This window comes from Pan troglodytes, chromosome 1 (genome assembly GCF_028858775.2).
Source record: "Pan troglodytes isolate AG18354 chromosome 1, NHGRI_mPanTro3-v2.0_pri, whole genome shotgun sequence".
Lineage (NCBI taxonomy): Eukaryota > Metazoa > Chordata > Mammalia > Primates > Hominidae > Pan > Pan troglodytes.
The window spans coordinates 215506301-215522545 of record NC_072398.2 but is presented as its reverse complement, the minus strand read 5'-3'; the positions used below and the strand labels follow the sequence as shown (position 1 = coordinate 215522545).

Here is a 16245-nt window from a genome sequence, read left to right as displayed (position 1 = left end):
AACAAATATCCAAACTGTATCATCAGGTGTAAAGAGAAGCAACCTTACGTTTGTCTTTAGTTCTCTCTTTTTTATTTTTTGTCACCCAGGCTGGGGTCTTGAACTCCTGACCTCAGGCAATCCACCCACCTCGGCATCCCAAAGTGCAGGGATTACAAGCGTGAGCCACTGCACCCAGTCTCATTTGTCCTTTAACTTCCATGGCCAGCTAAAAACTTTATCTGCATTTTAATTAAGTTAAAAATTAATCAGAAAAAAGAAATTAATCAGAAAATTAATCAGAAAAAAAGAAACTGTAGCATAGCCCTTTCTATGCTACAGCTCAAGGCAGCTGTTCTAGGTTGATGGACAGCTCTCTTCCATGCAGTGATTCAGGGAACTAGGGTGTCTATATTTTATACGTCTGACATCCCCTTGGCTTCATCCCACTGGTAGAAGAAGAAACAGCATGGAAGAGGAAATTTGCATAGAATCCCAGCCTAGGAATGGATCACATTTCTGTTCATGTTCTATTTGAGAGGATTTGATCATATAGCTGTGCCTGTCGCAAAGGAGGCTGGGAAATGTAGTGTAGCACTCTGCCTGGCTACAACCCTATTACTGTGTAAAGAGAGAGAAGATTTTGTATTTTTGTTGTTTGGCTTTTGTTTTGAGACAGGGTCTTGCTCTGTTGCCTAGGTTGGAGTGCAGTGGTGCAAACATGGCTCACTGCAGCCTCGACCTCCCATGTAGCTGGGATCACAGGAACACATCACCATGCCTGGCTAATTTTTGGATTTTTTGTAGAGATGGGGGTCTCACTTTGTTGCCCAGGCTGGTCTTGAACTCCTGGGCTCAAGTGATCGTCCCACCTTGGGCTCCCAAAGTGCTGGGATTACAGGCGTGAGCCATCACACGCAGCCAGAGAGAGCAGATTTGGGTGAATAGCTAGAGGCCCTCGGATGCGAACAGACCAGCATGCTTGAGAAACTAAGGTTGGTGGGGCTGGCACACACCAGCGGAGTTAGGAGATGAGTCAGGGAGGGAGGCTGGATCAGATCAGCCTTGGAAGCCAGAGAAAAGAGTATGGACTGTATTCTAAATGCTATGACAGTGGGTGGAGGCTGCAGTCAGCTGAGAACACGCCACTGCGCTCCAGCCTGGGTGACAGAGCAAGACTCTGTCTCAAAAAACAACAGGCTGGGCGCGGTGACTCACACCTGTAATCCCAGCACTTTAGGAGGCCGAGGCAGGTGGATCATGAGGTCAAGAGCTCGAGACCAGCCTGGCCAAGATGGTGAAACCCCATCTCTACTAAAAATACAAAAAATTAGCTGGGCATGGTGGCAGGTGCCTGTAATCCCAACTACTCGGGAGGCTGAGGCAGGAGAATCGCTTGAACCCGGGGGGGGTGGTGGCGGAGGTTGCAGTGAGCCGAGATCGAGCCACTGCACTCCAGCCTGGGCGACAGAGTAAAACTCCATCTCAAAAAACAACAACAACAAAAAATAAGAATAGAATCATTTTTCCTGGGTCACTGATTTGGAAATTAAGGCAAAGTGACTTGCCTGAGGCCCTAGCATGAGTCAGTTGAGGCTTTTGATTCTTGTTGCCTTTTGACTCAGAGTCCCATGCGCTTCTCATGAGATCAGAAAAGTCTTGTGCAATAAATGAATGAGCTTCAATTTCCAGCTTAAGTGACCCCCAATAACAAGATAAATAAGTATCTTGTGTTTTTCAGAGTCACCCTTTTTTTTTTTTGTTTTGCTTTTTGGGGTTTTTTAAGAGATGAAGTCTCGCTCTGTCACCCAGGCTGGAGTGCAGCCACATGAGCTCAAGAGATCCTCCCTCTTCAGCCTCCGAAGCAGCTGAGGCTACAGACATGCACCACCATGCCCGGCTCGCCCTGTGTTTGACACGCAGAATGGATTCCATATTTGAACTCTGGACAAGGAGCAATTAGCTGCACATCAATGCACATTTGGCCTCTCCCTCTTTCCTGTAAGAAGTGTTGTTAGATAACAATGTCTGTTGTACCAGCTCACATACCTATGCAAACCTTAGGAATTTGGTAGACAGTGAGACCTTACATTCCTCTGAATGTTGTAAAATGCTGAATGTGACCATCTCTCAATACATGCAGATAAAAACAATATGGCAGAAATGCCACCACCTTCTTATGTCACAGACCAAGTGGACACCCCAGGCATACAGCCAAGGAATAAAAATACCCACTGAGTGTACCATGTGCCCAAGCCATGATCAGCCATTCCTAGGGAGGAGGTGCCCAGCAGAACGCAGTGCTCAGCAGAAGATGGCCTGCTATTCAACAGCAGAGAAGAATCCCAAAGCTTGTTGGGTCAGTTTTGGGTGACTGCATTTTCATGAACCAGAGCTGCATCCAGCAGGTTGGGGCCTGTATGCACCCTAGCCAGGATGGAGTGGGAAGGAAGTGCGCAATTCTGACTCCACAAACACCTTTGGTAAGTAGGAGGCTATTTCTACTCATAGATACCTGGCTATTTATTTCCTCATTCAAAGTAATGTGTCCTCTGTCCTCAACCTTTTCTCTACCTATCCAGTGACTGGAGTCTCAACCCTCATCTGTTCTTATTCTGCTCTCTGAATATGAGAGGTAGATAACAACTCCAAAGAGGCTGTTATCTCTTGCTTTCCTGAACTCAGTACAAATAAGAAAACGCCCTGGGCTGGACATGATGGCTCATGCCCGTAATCCCAGCCCTTTGGGAGGCTGAGGTAAGAGGATGGCCTGCGCTCAGGAGTTCAAGACCAGCCTGGGTAACAGAGCGAGGTCCTGTCTCTACAAAAAATAAAATTCGCTGGGCGTATTTTATTCTGTACTCTCAGCTACTGGGGAGGCTGACGTGGGAGGATCCCCCAGGGAGTTCAAGCTACAGTGAGCTATGATCACACCCACCACTGCACTCCAGCCTGGGTGACAGAGTGAGACCCTGTCTTTAAAAAATAATTTAAGGCCAAGGCGGGCAGATCACCTGAGGTCAGGAGTTCAAGACCAGCCTGGCCAACATGGCGAAACCCCGTCTCTACTAAAAATACAAAAAAATTAGCTGGGCGTGGTGGCAGGCGCCCGTAATCCCAGCTACTGGGGAGGCTGAGACAGGAGAATCACTTGAACCTGGGAGGAGGAAGTTGCAGTGAGCTGAAATTGTGCCACCGCACTCCGGCCTGGGTGACAGAGCGAGACTCCGCCTCAAAAAAAAAAAAAAAAATTAGCTGGGTGTGGTGGCACATGCACCTGTAGTCCCAGCTACTCGGGAGGCTGAGGCAGGAGAATTGCTTAAAGCTGGGAAGCGGAAGTTGCAGTGAGCAGAGATCGCACCATCGCATTCCAGCCTGGGGAACAGAGCAAGGCTCTGTCTCAAAAAAAAAAAAAAAAACAAAGTACCACTATTTTGGGTCTCTCCTTGGGAAACTAAGGGGCTGGGGAGCGACCTTTGGAGGCTTGTGGGGTCCCTCTGAGATAAGCAATGAATCAGTATTTCAGATGCTAAGGGGACTTCAGGGATGGGGTGGCCTGAGCAGAGAAGAGGGAAGACCAGGGAACCAGAGTTGAGAACTGGGGTGTCTGAGAATAAAAAGGAGGGACTAATCTATGTGTCAGGATATATTTATTTGGGAACTTAAGGAGGGAAGAGAGCCAGGTAGGAGACTGACACCTCGAAGTGCAGGGGCTTTATGAGATGGTGGATTTGAGGAGGGTGTGTGGGAAGAGAGTTGTTACTGTGGGTTTCAGGGGCTGAGGGAGCTGAGGCCCTTGGGATACGTGGGGCTGAAGAAGAGGGATAAGGATAAGGAGTGGGAATGGGGCGTTGGGGCTGAAGGTGAGGAGGGTGTGTTTTGGGGGTGGGGAGGAGCACCAGGGACCTCAAATGTAGGACTGGGCCTTGAGGGTGAGGCACTGAGGAGGGGAGGCTGGGGAGGGCCAGGGGGGCCAGGGAGGGTCTAGGGCTGGGGGCTGGAGTCTAGGCTGACCCGGTGGGGGTGCTGGGTCCTCCAGGCTGCCAAAGCCAGGGGGCCTGGGTCTGCACATTGAGGGGATGGCTGGGCTAAGGAAGGGGAGGAAGATAAGTGGGGCTTGCGGGCTGAGAGGGTCTTGGGGTCCCTGGCCAGAGTTAGTGGGATGCACTGGGGTCTCTAAGGAGGGGTCTGTGGACTAAAGAGGGCCGGCGGGAGGGGGCCCAGGGTCTGTGGGTGTCTCGAGTCTCTGAGGAGGGCCGGGGTCTCAGGGTCTGTGGGGGTCTCTGGCCTGTGGGGTCGGAGTCTCCAGAGTCCTTGGGGCCTGTGGGAGTCTCTGGGGTTTTGTGGGGGGATCCTGTGGGCTGAGGAGGGCTGTGGGGAGGTTCTCGGGGTCTCTGGGGAGGGCCAGTGCCTCGGGGTCTTTGGGGGTCTCTGAGGAGGGCTGGGGGCCCAGGGTCTGTGGGGGTCCCCAGCAGGTGGGGTTGGGGTCTCCGGAGTCCCTGGAGTCTGAGGGTGTCTCTGAGGTCCCAGGGGGGAGTCTATGGCCTGAGGGCTGAGGGGGAGGGTCTCCAGGGTCTCTGAGGAGGGCCGGTGTCCCGGGCAGGCGGGGTCGGGGTCTCCGGAGTCCCTGGGGTCTGAGGGTGTCTCTGGGGTCCCTGAGGGAATCTGTGGGCTGACGAGGCCTGGGGGAGGGTCTCCGAGGAGGGCCGGGGTCCCAGGGTCTGTGGGGGTCTCTGGCAGGCGGGGTCGGGGTGTCCGGAGTCCCTGGGGTCTGAGGGTGTCTCTGGGGTCCCTGAAGGAATCTGTGGGCTGAGGAGGGTCTCCGAGGAGCCCCGAGGTCCCCGGCAGGCGGGGTCGAGGTCTCTGGCGTCCCTGGGGTCTGAGGGTGTCTCTGGGGTGCCGGGGAGAGTCTGTGGCTTGAGGAGGGCTGGGGGCGGGTCTCGGGGTCTCTGGGGAGGGCCGCGGCCAAGGGTCTGTGCGGGTCTCCGGGTCCCCGGAGTCCCCAGGCGCAGGCGGGCCCTGGCGCCGCCCCGCCTGACATCAGTTCCTGCCGCCGCCGCCGCCGCGGCGCACAGCCCGCGGCCTCCTTCCCCGCCGGCCGCGCTACGGAGCCGCCGGGCCGCGGTGGAGCGAGGGCCAAGGCGAGGCGAGGGCCGGGCGGCGGGCGCCGGGCCCCGCGGCCGGCACGACGGAGCCCCCGTACGGCCGGCGGCAGCGGTTGGCGGCGGCCCCCGGCCCCCGGCGCGGGAAGCGGCGGCGGGGCGGCGGCGGCGGCGGTGGCGGTGGCGGCGACGGTGGCAGCGCCATGGAGCCGGGGGAGGTGAAGGACCGGATCCTGGAGAACATCTCGCTGTCGGTGAAGAAGGTGAGCGCGGCCTCCCTCCCGGCCGGGGCCCCTTCCTCGCCGCGCCCCCGACGCCCTCCGGCGGCGCTCGCCCGGGCCGGCGACCCTGCTGCCGCAGGGACTCGGGCCCCCCGCCCTTCCCCTCCGCGACCCGGGGGGCGACGAGCGGCCGGGAGCCCCGGGCCGGTAGAGGGGAAGCGGCGCCGCTCACGTGAGCGCCGCGGCCTCGGAGCTATTTTTAAAGAACAAAGTTGAGGTCAGCATCCTCGGAGCTTCCCCAAACCTGGCCCGGGGCCCTGCCCTCCCGGAGAGGGGTCAGCGACCCTCCGGTCCGCCACTGGGGCAGCGGCGCCCCCGGGAGCTCCTGAAGGAACCCCATGCAGCCTCCTGCGGAATCCGCTGCATCCCCGGGTCCCCCCGCCAGGCTGGCGTCGCCCAGGGTCTGGCAGTCAGGGTGGAGGCCAGTGATAAGCAACTTCACTTTCCCATGGCCTGGGTCCCGGCGACATTGCCTCTGCTCCTGGGAAGTCCCCTGAATAATCTTGCTCAAGGATGGTAGCTTCGAAGAGGTTCACTAGGGGCTTTGATTATAAGAACCTGAAGTACATGGGGATTGCATTTTGGATGCTGATCCGGGGAACCGGGTGACACCACAGACACCTTGCTGTGGGGCTTGCCGCAGTAAACATCACTGTCCCAATTCCAGGTAGAAATGAGTACATACCTGTCAAGGGCATGTATTTGTGATGAAGTTGGCATATCCGCAAAAGGGTCCGTGCTGGAAGGTAGAATCCATATTCTGACGTTTTTGGGCTGGATATAAAAATAAAATAATAATAATAAATTTAAAAGAATCCATATTCACTGAAAACCTAAATGGCCAAATCAGAATGGATTTTTCTCTCTCTCTCTCTCTGTGTGTGTGTTTGTGTAATTTGAATTCCTGGCTCACCAGATAGTCTCAGAAACTGAAAAAAAAAAAAGAAAGAAAGAAAGAAAAAAGAGAAAGAAAATGGCTTGGGTGAGGGACTCAGCAGCTTATTTTACTTGAAGAAGCAAAATGAATAGAATTAATTGGATCAACCATCATATTTAAATAATTGTCTGTTTTCCCACTGAGATTCCTCAAAAGCAACACAGGCAAGCTATTTTACCTTTCATAAAGATCAATGTGACTTAAAAAGAAAATAGATTCTCGAATTGCCCTTACTGAAAACATTCCTCTAAAAGCACAGCTAAAGTAACATTGCAGAGATCCAACGAGTTTTACGTAGTTTTACTGAGCTTTGCTAATGTAATGGGGTATGGTTTTTGCTTACTCAAGGAGGGCAGGATGAGCAAATACTTTGTTGAGAAGCAGTACATCTTTCCTAACGGAAGAGAAAGGAACACAGGTGACCTTTCTAATCTAATCCGGACTGATTGTGGCTTTAGGTAGGCCCGGCATTTGTCTTTGGATTTCAAACAAATGAATGGAGAAAGTCCGTGATGGAGAGGCAGTAGACATGGGGCACGCTGTCACATGTATAAGCATGAGTCTTTTGAAGGCAGAGATTCACTTTGTAAGTCAGGCTGTCACTTATGAGTTAGGTGTGTTTGTTGAGGTGCATATAATTGTAGGTGTTTGGACAAGGACACTTATTGAGCTGGAATGCACCGCAGAAAATGTCACACTAGAAACTGCAAACCCATCCCTGGGTGTATCACAACCAAAGCCATGGCCAGCATCATCGTTAGGAGCATGGATTCTGGAGTCCAGCTGCCTGATTGAATCCCCGCCCTGCCAAATTAATAACCCTGTAACCTTGGTCAGGCTTATTAACCTCTCCATGCCCAGTTTCTTCATCTGTAAAGCAGGGATAAAATTAGGGTTGTTGTGGAGTGTTTTTGTTGTTGTTATTGTTGTTGTTGTTTGTTTTTGAGACAGAGTCTTGCTCTGTTGCCTGGGCTGGAGGGCAGTGGCGTGATCTCGGCTCACTACAACCTCCACCTCCCAGGTTCAAGCAATTCTCCTGCCTCGGCCTCTCGAGTAGCTGGGATTACAGGTGTGCGCCACCACACCCGGCTAATTTTTGTTTTTTGTTTTTTGTTTTTTGTTTTTTGAGACGGAGTCTCGCTCTGTCGCCCAGGCTAGAATGCAGTGGCCCGATCTCCGCTCACTGCAAGCTCCGCCTCATGGGTTCACACCATTCTCCTGCCTCAGCCTCCCAAGTAGCTGGGACTACAAGCGCCGGCCACCACGCCCGGCTAATTTTTTTGTATTTTTAGTAGAGACGGGGTTTCACCATGTTAACCAGGATGGTCTCGATCTCCTCACCTTGTGATCTGCCCGCTTCGGCCTCCCAAAGTGCTGGGATTACAGGCGTGAGCCACGGCGCCCAGCGTCTAATTTTTGTATTTTTAGTGGAGATGGGGTTTCCCCATGTTGGCCAGGCTGGTCTTGAACTCCTGACCTCAAGTGATCTGCCTGCCTTGGCCTCCCAAAGTGCTAGGATTACAGGTGTGAGCCACCGTGCCCGACTAATTTTTGTATTTTTTGTAGAGATGGGATTTCGCCATATTGGTCAGGCTGTGTTGTGAAGTTTTTGTTTGTTTTTTGTTTTTTGTTTTTTTTTTTGAGATGGAGTCTTGCTCTGTCACCCAGGCTGGAGTGCAGTGGCGTGATCTCAGCTCACTGCAAGCTCCGTCTCTCAGGTTCACGCCATTCTCCTGCCTCAGCCTCCCGAGTAGCTGGGACTACATGTTACAGGCGCCCGCCACTATGCCCGGCTAATTTTTTTGTATTTTTAGTAGAGACAGGGTTTCACCGTGTTAGCCAGGATGGTCTCGATCTCCTGACCTCATGATCCGCTCACCTCGGCCTCCCAAAGTGCTGGGATTACAGGCATGGTGAAGTTTTAATAAACATGTAGAGTGTTTAGCATGGATCCTGGCCCAGTCTTAACTGGTAGCTTTTTTCTTTGTGCAAGAGCCCATTCCTCAATTTTACAAGGCTTGAAGATGGCTCAACTGCCTCACCACCTAAAGGTTGTTCTGCAACACCATTTGTTCTTGGTAGCCACTTCCTTTGTGTGTTTGTTTGAGACAACTGCGATGTGATTCTTGCATCATAAATTACATTTGGTTTTCTGAATCAGAGTGTCTGCTTTACTAGGAACCTGTTAGTTTGGCTACAGCAGTAGACATTGAGGACAGCAGTCTTGGGGTCAGATTTGTCCTTGAATGCCAGTCTCACCTAAATGTGTTATATAGCACCTTGAGAGTTGCTTTGCCTTTTTTCTTGCATCCTACCACCAGTAAATGGTCTTACTGGTCATTTTATAAGGATTTTACATGAAGAAAATGAGATGCGCATTTCTGCAAGGAAAGATCCATTGTGTATTTCTGTATTTGCAATGAGTACTTTAGAACTTTTTATGAAAATGAAGCATGCCTACAGAAAAGTGCACAGGTCCTGAGCGGACAGCTTAATGAGTTCTCACAAAGTGAATACACCTGCATATCCAGCACCCTGACCAAGAAACAGAACATGACCATTATCCCAGAGGGCCCCCTCGTTCCCCCTCCCAGAAACTACACCCTCAAAGCAACCACTATCCCCAAGGAGTATTGTTGAGTTCAACTATTTTCACACTTAGATTTTGTGATGGTGAATACCCATTATAACACCAGACAGGTGAAACAGCTGTTAATCCATCTGAATCCAAGGCAACCTGTGTTCTGATATGGACACAGAATTCCTGAGGGTGAGAGAGAACTGGAGAGTTTAATAATTAACATGATTAAATGAAAATGATAACAATAGGCCAGGCATGGTGGCTCACGCCTGTAATCCCAGCACTTTGGGAGGCCAAGGTGGTGGATAACTTGAGGCCAGAAGTTCAAGACCAGCCTTGCCAACATGGTGAAACCCCATCTCTACCAAAAATACAGAAATTAGCTGAGTGTGGTGGCACGTGCCTGTAGTCCCAGCTACTTGGGAGGCTGAGGCAGGGAAGCACTTGACCCGGGAGGTGGAGGTTGCAGTGAACTGAGATCGCGCCATTGCACTCCAGCGTGGGTGACAGAGGGAGACTCTGTCTCAAAAAAAAAAAAAAAAAGGAAATGATAACAATAGCAAAGTCAATTCATATTCAATTCTAGAAAGGGAGCTAGTAGCAGAAACATCCCAGATGCTGCCAGTAAAGCCTGTGGTTGCTGATTTGTTAAAGAGAAATGTCCACGTCAACGACAGCTTTGGCATTTTTGAATCAGCATGTGGTTCTACTAAATAACATCTTCTCCAGGGGAGGGAAGGCAGGCAGTGATTTTCCCAAGTTCTGTTTTTGAGGAGCAGGTGTGTCTGCTGCATATGCCTGCAGAATGAGCAAAGACTATATGCCATAAGAAGCAACCTCCTGGCCAGGCACGGTGGCTCATGCCTGTAACCCCAACACTTTGGGAGGCCGAGGCGGGCAGATCACCTGAGGTCAGGAGATCGAGACCGGCCTGACCAACATCGAGAAACTCCATCTCTATTAAAAATACAAAATTAGCTAGGTGTGGTGGTGCATACTTGTAATCCCAGCTACTCGGGAGGCTGAGGCAGGAGAATCGCTTAAACTCGGGAGGCGGAGGTTGTGGTGAGTTGTGGCACCATTGCACTCCAGCCTGGGCAAAAACAGCGAAACTCCGTCTCAAAAAAAAGAAAAAAAGAAAAAAAGAAATACTGGTAGAGTTCAGAGAAAGAGAAGAAGCAAGCATTCAAGACAGAAGAAACAGCCTAGGCATCCCCAAGGAAGTGGGGCCTTCCAGATGGTCTTCCGAGGACAGGCGTGACCTGTCTTAAGAGGGACCTGTCTTAAGATTGCCAAGGGTTCTGCAGGATGCGGCTGGAAGGTGCTTTCTGTGGAAGCCATGTAGCCTAGTGGACACAAACGCAGGCTTCAGCGGCATGCAGACTTGGGCCTGGGTTTGTAACTGACCATCTCGATCCTGGCAGATGACTGGACCACTGTTCGCATCAGCAGTGAGAACCTACTACTAATGCTATAATGATAATTCAATTATATGAGAGAACACACTTAACAGCTCTTAGCACAATACCTTGCTTACAGTCAGGCCTAAATAAAAGCCACCATTACTACTTGCAAGCGTCTCTGTGGACTCTGCAGATCACCCTTGTGCAGTCTTCAGTGAGTGGTGGTGTTTTTTGTGCTTTTGTTTTTGAGACGGAATTTCGCTCTTGTTGCCCAGGCTGGAGTGCAGTGGCGCGATCTCAGCTCACTGCAACCTCCGCCTCCCAAGTTCAAGTGATTCTCGAGCCTCAGCCTCCCAAGTAGCTGGGATTACAGGCATGAGCCACTACGCCCGGCTAATTTTGTATTTTTAGTAGAGACAGGGTTTCGCCTTGTTGGCCAGGCTGGCCTCAAACTCCCTACCTCAGGTGATCTGCCCACTTCGGCCTCCCAAAGTGCTGGGATTACAGGTGTGAGCCACCGCGCCCAGCCGAGGTTTTTGTTTTTTTTTTGTTTTTGTTTTTTTTTTTTTTGAGACAGTCTTGCTCTGTCACCCAGACTGGAGTGCAGTGGCATGATCTTGGCTCACTGCAACCCCCTCTTCCTGGGTTCAAGCAATTCTCGTGCCTCAACCTCCAAGTAGCTGGGATTACGGGCACAGACCACCACGCCCTGCTAATTTTTGTATTTTTAGTAGAGACAGGGTTTCACCATGTTGGCCAGGCTGGCCTCAAACTCCTGGTTTCCAGTAATACACCCACCTTGGCCTCCCAAAGTACAGTCGTGAGCCACTGCCTCCGGCTTCAGTGAGAGTCTTATACTACACTGCTGTTTCTTCAAGCTCCAACTTTTTCTTAAAAGGCCACATGGTAAATATTTTCAGGCCGTATAGTCTTTGTTGAAACTGCTCAGTTCTGCTCAAAAGCAACCAAATGTGTATGAGTGTGGCTTTGTTCCAATAAAACTTTATTTACAAAAATAGGTATCAGGCTGGTTTTAGCCCACAGGCAGTAGTTCACATATGACGCATGTGTTCATATGAAAAAGTCCTTGCCAAGGTAGGCCAGGGATTACTTCCAGAGAAGTTGGTGCACCAGTCCTATAGTTAACCAAATCTCTATTGTAGCTGTGTTTTTGCACATTAGGCTTGTGGAGTGAACATGGACACTTGTAAATCCCATCATGTGTCCCTGTATTCAGTTATTCAAAACTATTTAGTGAGCACCTTCCCTAGAACCTCACCATCATAGGCCCTAGGAAGGTTCTTATGAACAGGCAGATGAGTATCTGCCCTCATGGAGCTGACATTCTAGAAGAAAAAGAAGGTGATAAATTCGTAGACAAATACAGAGATGATTTCAGATCATGGTAAGCATTATGAAGGCATTAAAGCAATGTGATAAAGAATTGGCAGGGAGGTTTGCTTTGGAGACGATCAGGGAAGATTCCCTAAGGCAATGACATTGCATCCTGCAAGGGACACTGAGTAGGATAAGAGAATGAAAAATGATTCTTTTTGTGTGTGTGTTTGTTTGAGACAGGGTTTCACTCTGTGGCCCAGGCTGGAGTACAGTGGCACCATCATGGCTCACTGTAGCCTTCAACTCCTGGGATCAAGCGATTCTCCCGCCTCAGCCACCTGAGTAGCTGGGACTACAAACGTATGTCACCACGTCCAGCTAATTTTTAATTTTTTAGTGTGGAGACAAGGTCTCACTATGTTGCCCAGGTTGGTCTCGAACTCCTGAGCTCAGGTGATCCTCCCACCTCGGCCTGCATAAGTGCTAAGATTACAGGCATGAGCCACTGCACTTGGCCGTAAAATTATTCTAAGAAAATAGTTGTTTTTAAAAACACACAAATAGCTCAGAAGTACATAAAATGAAAAGTAATTGCCCCTGTTCTCCTACCCTTTAAAAGGGATAAATGAATTGTAATAGGGTAACCATCGCTCTGTTCCTGGGTCCTGACAACCTTCTCTCGCCTCAGTCTCTCACCCACTTCGGTTTGGGCAGACAGTGCCCCACCGGCGTCGGCTCTGAGTGAAGTTCTATTTCTGGCCAGGCACACTGCCTTGAGCAGGAGTCTCCCAGTCCCCAGTCGGGATCGGGATTTACTGGCGCTGGTGAATGAGCCACAGCTGTTGTTCAGCCCAGCCTGTCTGTGCAGTTGAAAAGGCTGCCTTGCATGGTGAACTTTTTATCATTTTTCTACTCCTGAGATAGGTTAGATCTGCAAGTACAAAAAAATTAGCTGGGGGCGGGGAGGCGAGGCGGTGGGCATAGTGGCTCACAACTATAATCCCAGCACTTTGGGGGGCTGAGGTGGGAGGATCACTTGAGTCCAGGAATTCCAGACCAGCCTGTGCAACATAATGAGACCCTGTGTCTACAAAAATAAAAATAAAAAATTAGGTGGACATGGTGGCACATGCCTAAAGTCCCAGCTACTCAGGAGGCTGAGGCAGGAGGGTCACTTGAGCCCAGAAGTTCGAGGCTGCAGTGAGCCAGGATCATGCCATTACACTCCAGCCTGGGTGACAGAGTGAGACCCTGTCTCGGCGGGGGAAAAAAAAAATTAGCTGGGGTAGCTCATTCCTGGAGAGGGACTGGTAGGTAGGTAGATGTAAAAATTGTATTGACTATTTGGTTTAGATCAATAGTTTTGTTCTCTGTGGCTTTACAGAAAAACTCATAAGAGTTTTAAATGTTCTCAAAATCCCTAAGGACCTGAGTCACCAGGACAAAGATTTACATAAAATAGTATCTACACACGTTACAAACTGAAGTGTTAAGGGTCAGTGTGCCTTCTGCCTGCTCCTCTTCCTCCTTTTCCTAAATTCTCAGTAGCTATTTCCCTTCTTTCCTCTCTCCCAGAGTAAAGGCTGTCTGGTGAGGGCGGGGAGGGACCTGAAGGTCCCTAACCCGGAAACCATGTCGTGCACAGAGGGATCCTGACCCCATGAGTAACTCCACCCAGGCTCAGGAGTAGATACTAGTGGGGAAGTGATAACTGCTTTTTCTGAGCCCTGCCCGTTCACTTTTTTCGTTTTTGGTTTTTTTGTAGAGACTGGGTCTCCCTGTGTTGCTAAGGCTGGTCTTGAACTCCTGGCCTCAAGCCTTCCTCTCACTCCAGCCTCCCAAAGTGTGGGGTTACAGGTGCAAGCCACTGTGTCCATGCCCCATTCACTTTTTCTTTTTTTAATGGAGTTTTGCTCTTGTTACTCAGGCTGGAGCACGGTGGCACGATCTCGGCTCACTGCAACCTCCTTCTCCCTGGTTCAAGTGATTCTCCTGCCTCAGCCTCCCAAGTAGCTGGGATTATAGGCATGCACCACCATGCCCAGATAATTTTGTATTTTTAGTGGAGATGGGGTTTCACCATGTTGGTCAGGCTGGTCTTGAACTCCTGACCTCAAGTGATCCACCTGCCTTGGCCTGCCAAAGTGCTGGGATTATAAGCGTGAGCCACTGCACCTAGCCACACTTTTTTTTTTTTTTTTGAGACAAAGTCTCTCTCCGTTGCTCAGGCTGTAGGGCAGTGGCGCGATCTCGGCTCACTGCAACCTCCACCTCCTGGGTTCAAGAGATTCTCCTGCCTCAGCCTCCTGAGTAGCTAGGATTACAGGTGCCCACCACCACACCTGGCTAATTTGTGTATTTTTAGTAGAGATGGGGTTTCACCATATTGGTCAGGCTGGTTTTGAACTCCTGGTCTCAAGTGATCCGCCCGCCTTGGCCTCCCAAAGTGCTGGGATTACAGGCATGAGCCATCTCACCCGGACCCATGCCCGTTCACTTTTAAGATACGGTTCTCCTTTTACGAAATGCTTCTCTGACGTCAGGTTTCTGTTGGAAACCTTGTGACACTGTGTGGTCCTTTCCATCCCATCACAGAACAACCTGGGCTCGCTCTCTCCATGGTTTGGCCATGGCTTAGGCCTATCCAGATTGAAAGGCCCTGTGTGATGATTTGAGGCCAGGCAGAAACTCACTGGGGTTTAACAGAAACAGGTCACCATCTGGCAGCAACAGGCTGTTCAGACGGGGCTGACTGTCTGTGGTCATTCTGCCATTATGGCTAACACTCCGGAGCTTCAGATGGAGCAGTGGTCTCCCTCAGAACTCATCCAGCTGGATCCCAGTGTGAAAAGAAATTCCCAGCAAAACTAAAATTCTGCTGCCAGCTGACACAAATGTTAGGTCTGGAAACATTGAGTAAGAGGCAGAGTGGTCCACACAAGCCTTAATGTGGAAAGGCAAGAGCTGGTGTTCAGTTCGTGACAGTTGTGGGGAGAAGAAGGTTGGCATTTGCAGGGATTGTGGGGCTCCTGGCTGGGTCATTCCTACCTCAGGAGTCTCCAGCGCCCATCTCAGGCATCAGGAGTCACCACCACGGCAGGAGTGTGTTGCTGCTGGAGCTGGCAGTGCCCTTCTGTCCAACAGAAGCAATAGAGCTTTTCTCATGACAGAAAGCTCTCTGGGTTGCCACCTCTGCTGATAAAACAGGTTTCTTGGCCAGGTGTGGTGGCTCATGTCTGTAATCCCAGCACTTTGGGAGACCCAGGCGGGCAGATCACGAGATCAGGAGTTCGAGACCAGCTTGACCAACATGGTGAAACCCCGTCTCTACTAAAAATACAAAAATTAACTGGGCATGGTGGCACATGCATGTAATCCCATCTCAGGAGGCTGAGGCAGGAGAATCGCTTGAACCCAGGAGGTGGAGGTTGCAGTGAGCCAAGATCGCGCCACTGCACTCTAGCCTGAGCGACAGAGCGAGACTCCATCTCAAAAAAAAAACACAAAAAACAAACAAACAAACAAACAAAAAAACAGGTTTCTAAGCCTGGGATCTGGGAACTGCCATGCAATAGAGAATGAGCAACTCTGGGCCCCGAGCTCTCCTCCTTGAGGGTCTAAACCAGGCAGCAGGGCCGGTTGGTTTGGGTGAAGTCTCCTTTCCAGCCCTATCCTCCTTGGTGTTGCTCATTCGAGGTGCAAACATCCTAGAACTTCCATTTGAGGCAGGTGAATAAGGATGATTTCTGGGAGAGTCCTTTCCGCGGGAGATTAAAGTTTAGGCCATTGATCTATCAGTTATTGAAACCATCCAGGGTCCTGAGAGCTTCTCCTAACCTCTTGCCAGTGAAGCAGGTGGCCCTCTACACAGATATTCTCCTCCATGCTGTGTATTTTGTTTTGTTTTGTTTTTTGTTTTTTGAGACAGAGTCTCACTCTGTTGCCCAGGCTGGAGGGCAGTGGTGTGATCTCTGCTCACTGCAACCTTCACCTCCTGGGTTCAAGTGATTCTCCTGCCTCAGCCTCCCAAGTAGATGGGATTACAGGCAGGCACCACCATGTTGGGCTAGTTTTTGTATTTTTAGTAGAGACGGGGTTTCATCATATTGGCCAGGCTGGTCTTGAACTTCTGACATCAAGTGATCCACCTGCCTTGGCCTCCCAAAGTCCTGGGCTTATAGGCATGAGCCACCGCACCTGGCCTCATGCTGTGTACTTGTAATTTATCTTTTCCTCCTTTGCCGTAAGTGTCTACAAACATTGCACAAATACATAAGGAAGAAGGTATTAGTTTCTTATAATTCCCTTCCTCCCCAGATAATTGTATTTAACAGTTGGAACTAACAGATTCTGAGAAACCCAATATTATGCGAGTACAAGGAAGGAACTGATGCGTGCTTGAAATACACAAAAATCTCCAAACTTAATTTTTGAGGGTAATCAACCTTCATTGTTCAGACTTTTGCTCCAAGTTGTTTTTGGTGTTCACAGACTGCTGAGGCATGAGAGTCCTGAACATGTTGAGAGGAAGGGGAGTAATAAAACCACATGAATCCTTAACATTTAGTTTATTCGGCACCTGTTACATGCCAGGCCCTACAGTTGGCATGTTTACATGTGTTTC

The 16245-nt window shown here is 50.3% G+C and overlaps 1 protein-coding gene across 2 annotated transcripts in view; it reads left to right on the top strand.

Moving 5' to 3' along the window:
* Window positions 1–5047: 5047 nt before the first annotated feature.
* Window positions 5048–16245, top strand: part of PLEKHM2 (pleckstrin homology and RUN domain containing M2) — a 50517-nt gene continuing 39319 nt past the window's right edge. For both annotated transcript variants that reach the window (XM_009448896.4, XM_513054.8), the window contains exon 1: window positions 5048–5344. In XM_009448896.4, coding sequence (XP_009447171.1) covers window positions 5285–5344 — 60 coding nt within the window. In that variant the 5' untranslated portion in view covers window positions 5048–5284. The remainder of the gene's footprint in view (window positions 5345–16245) is intronic.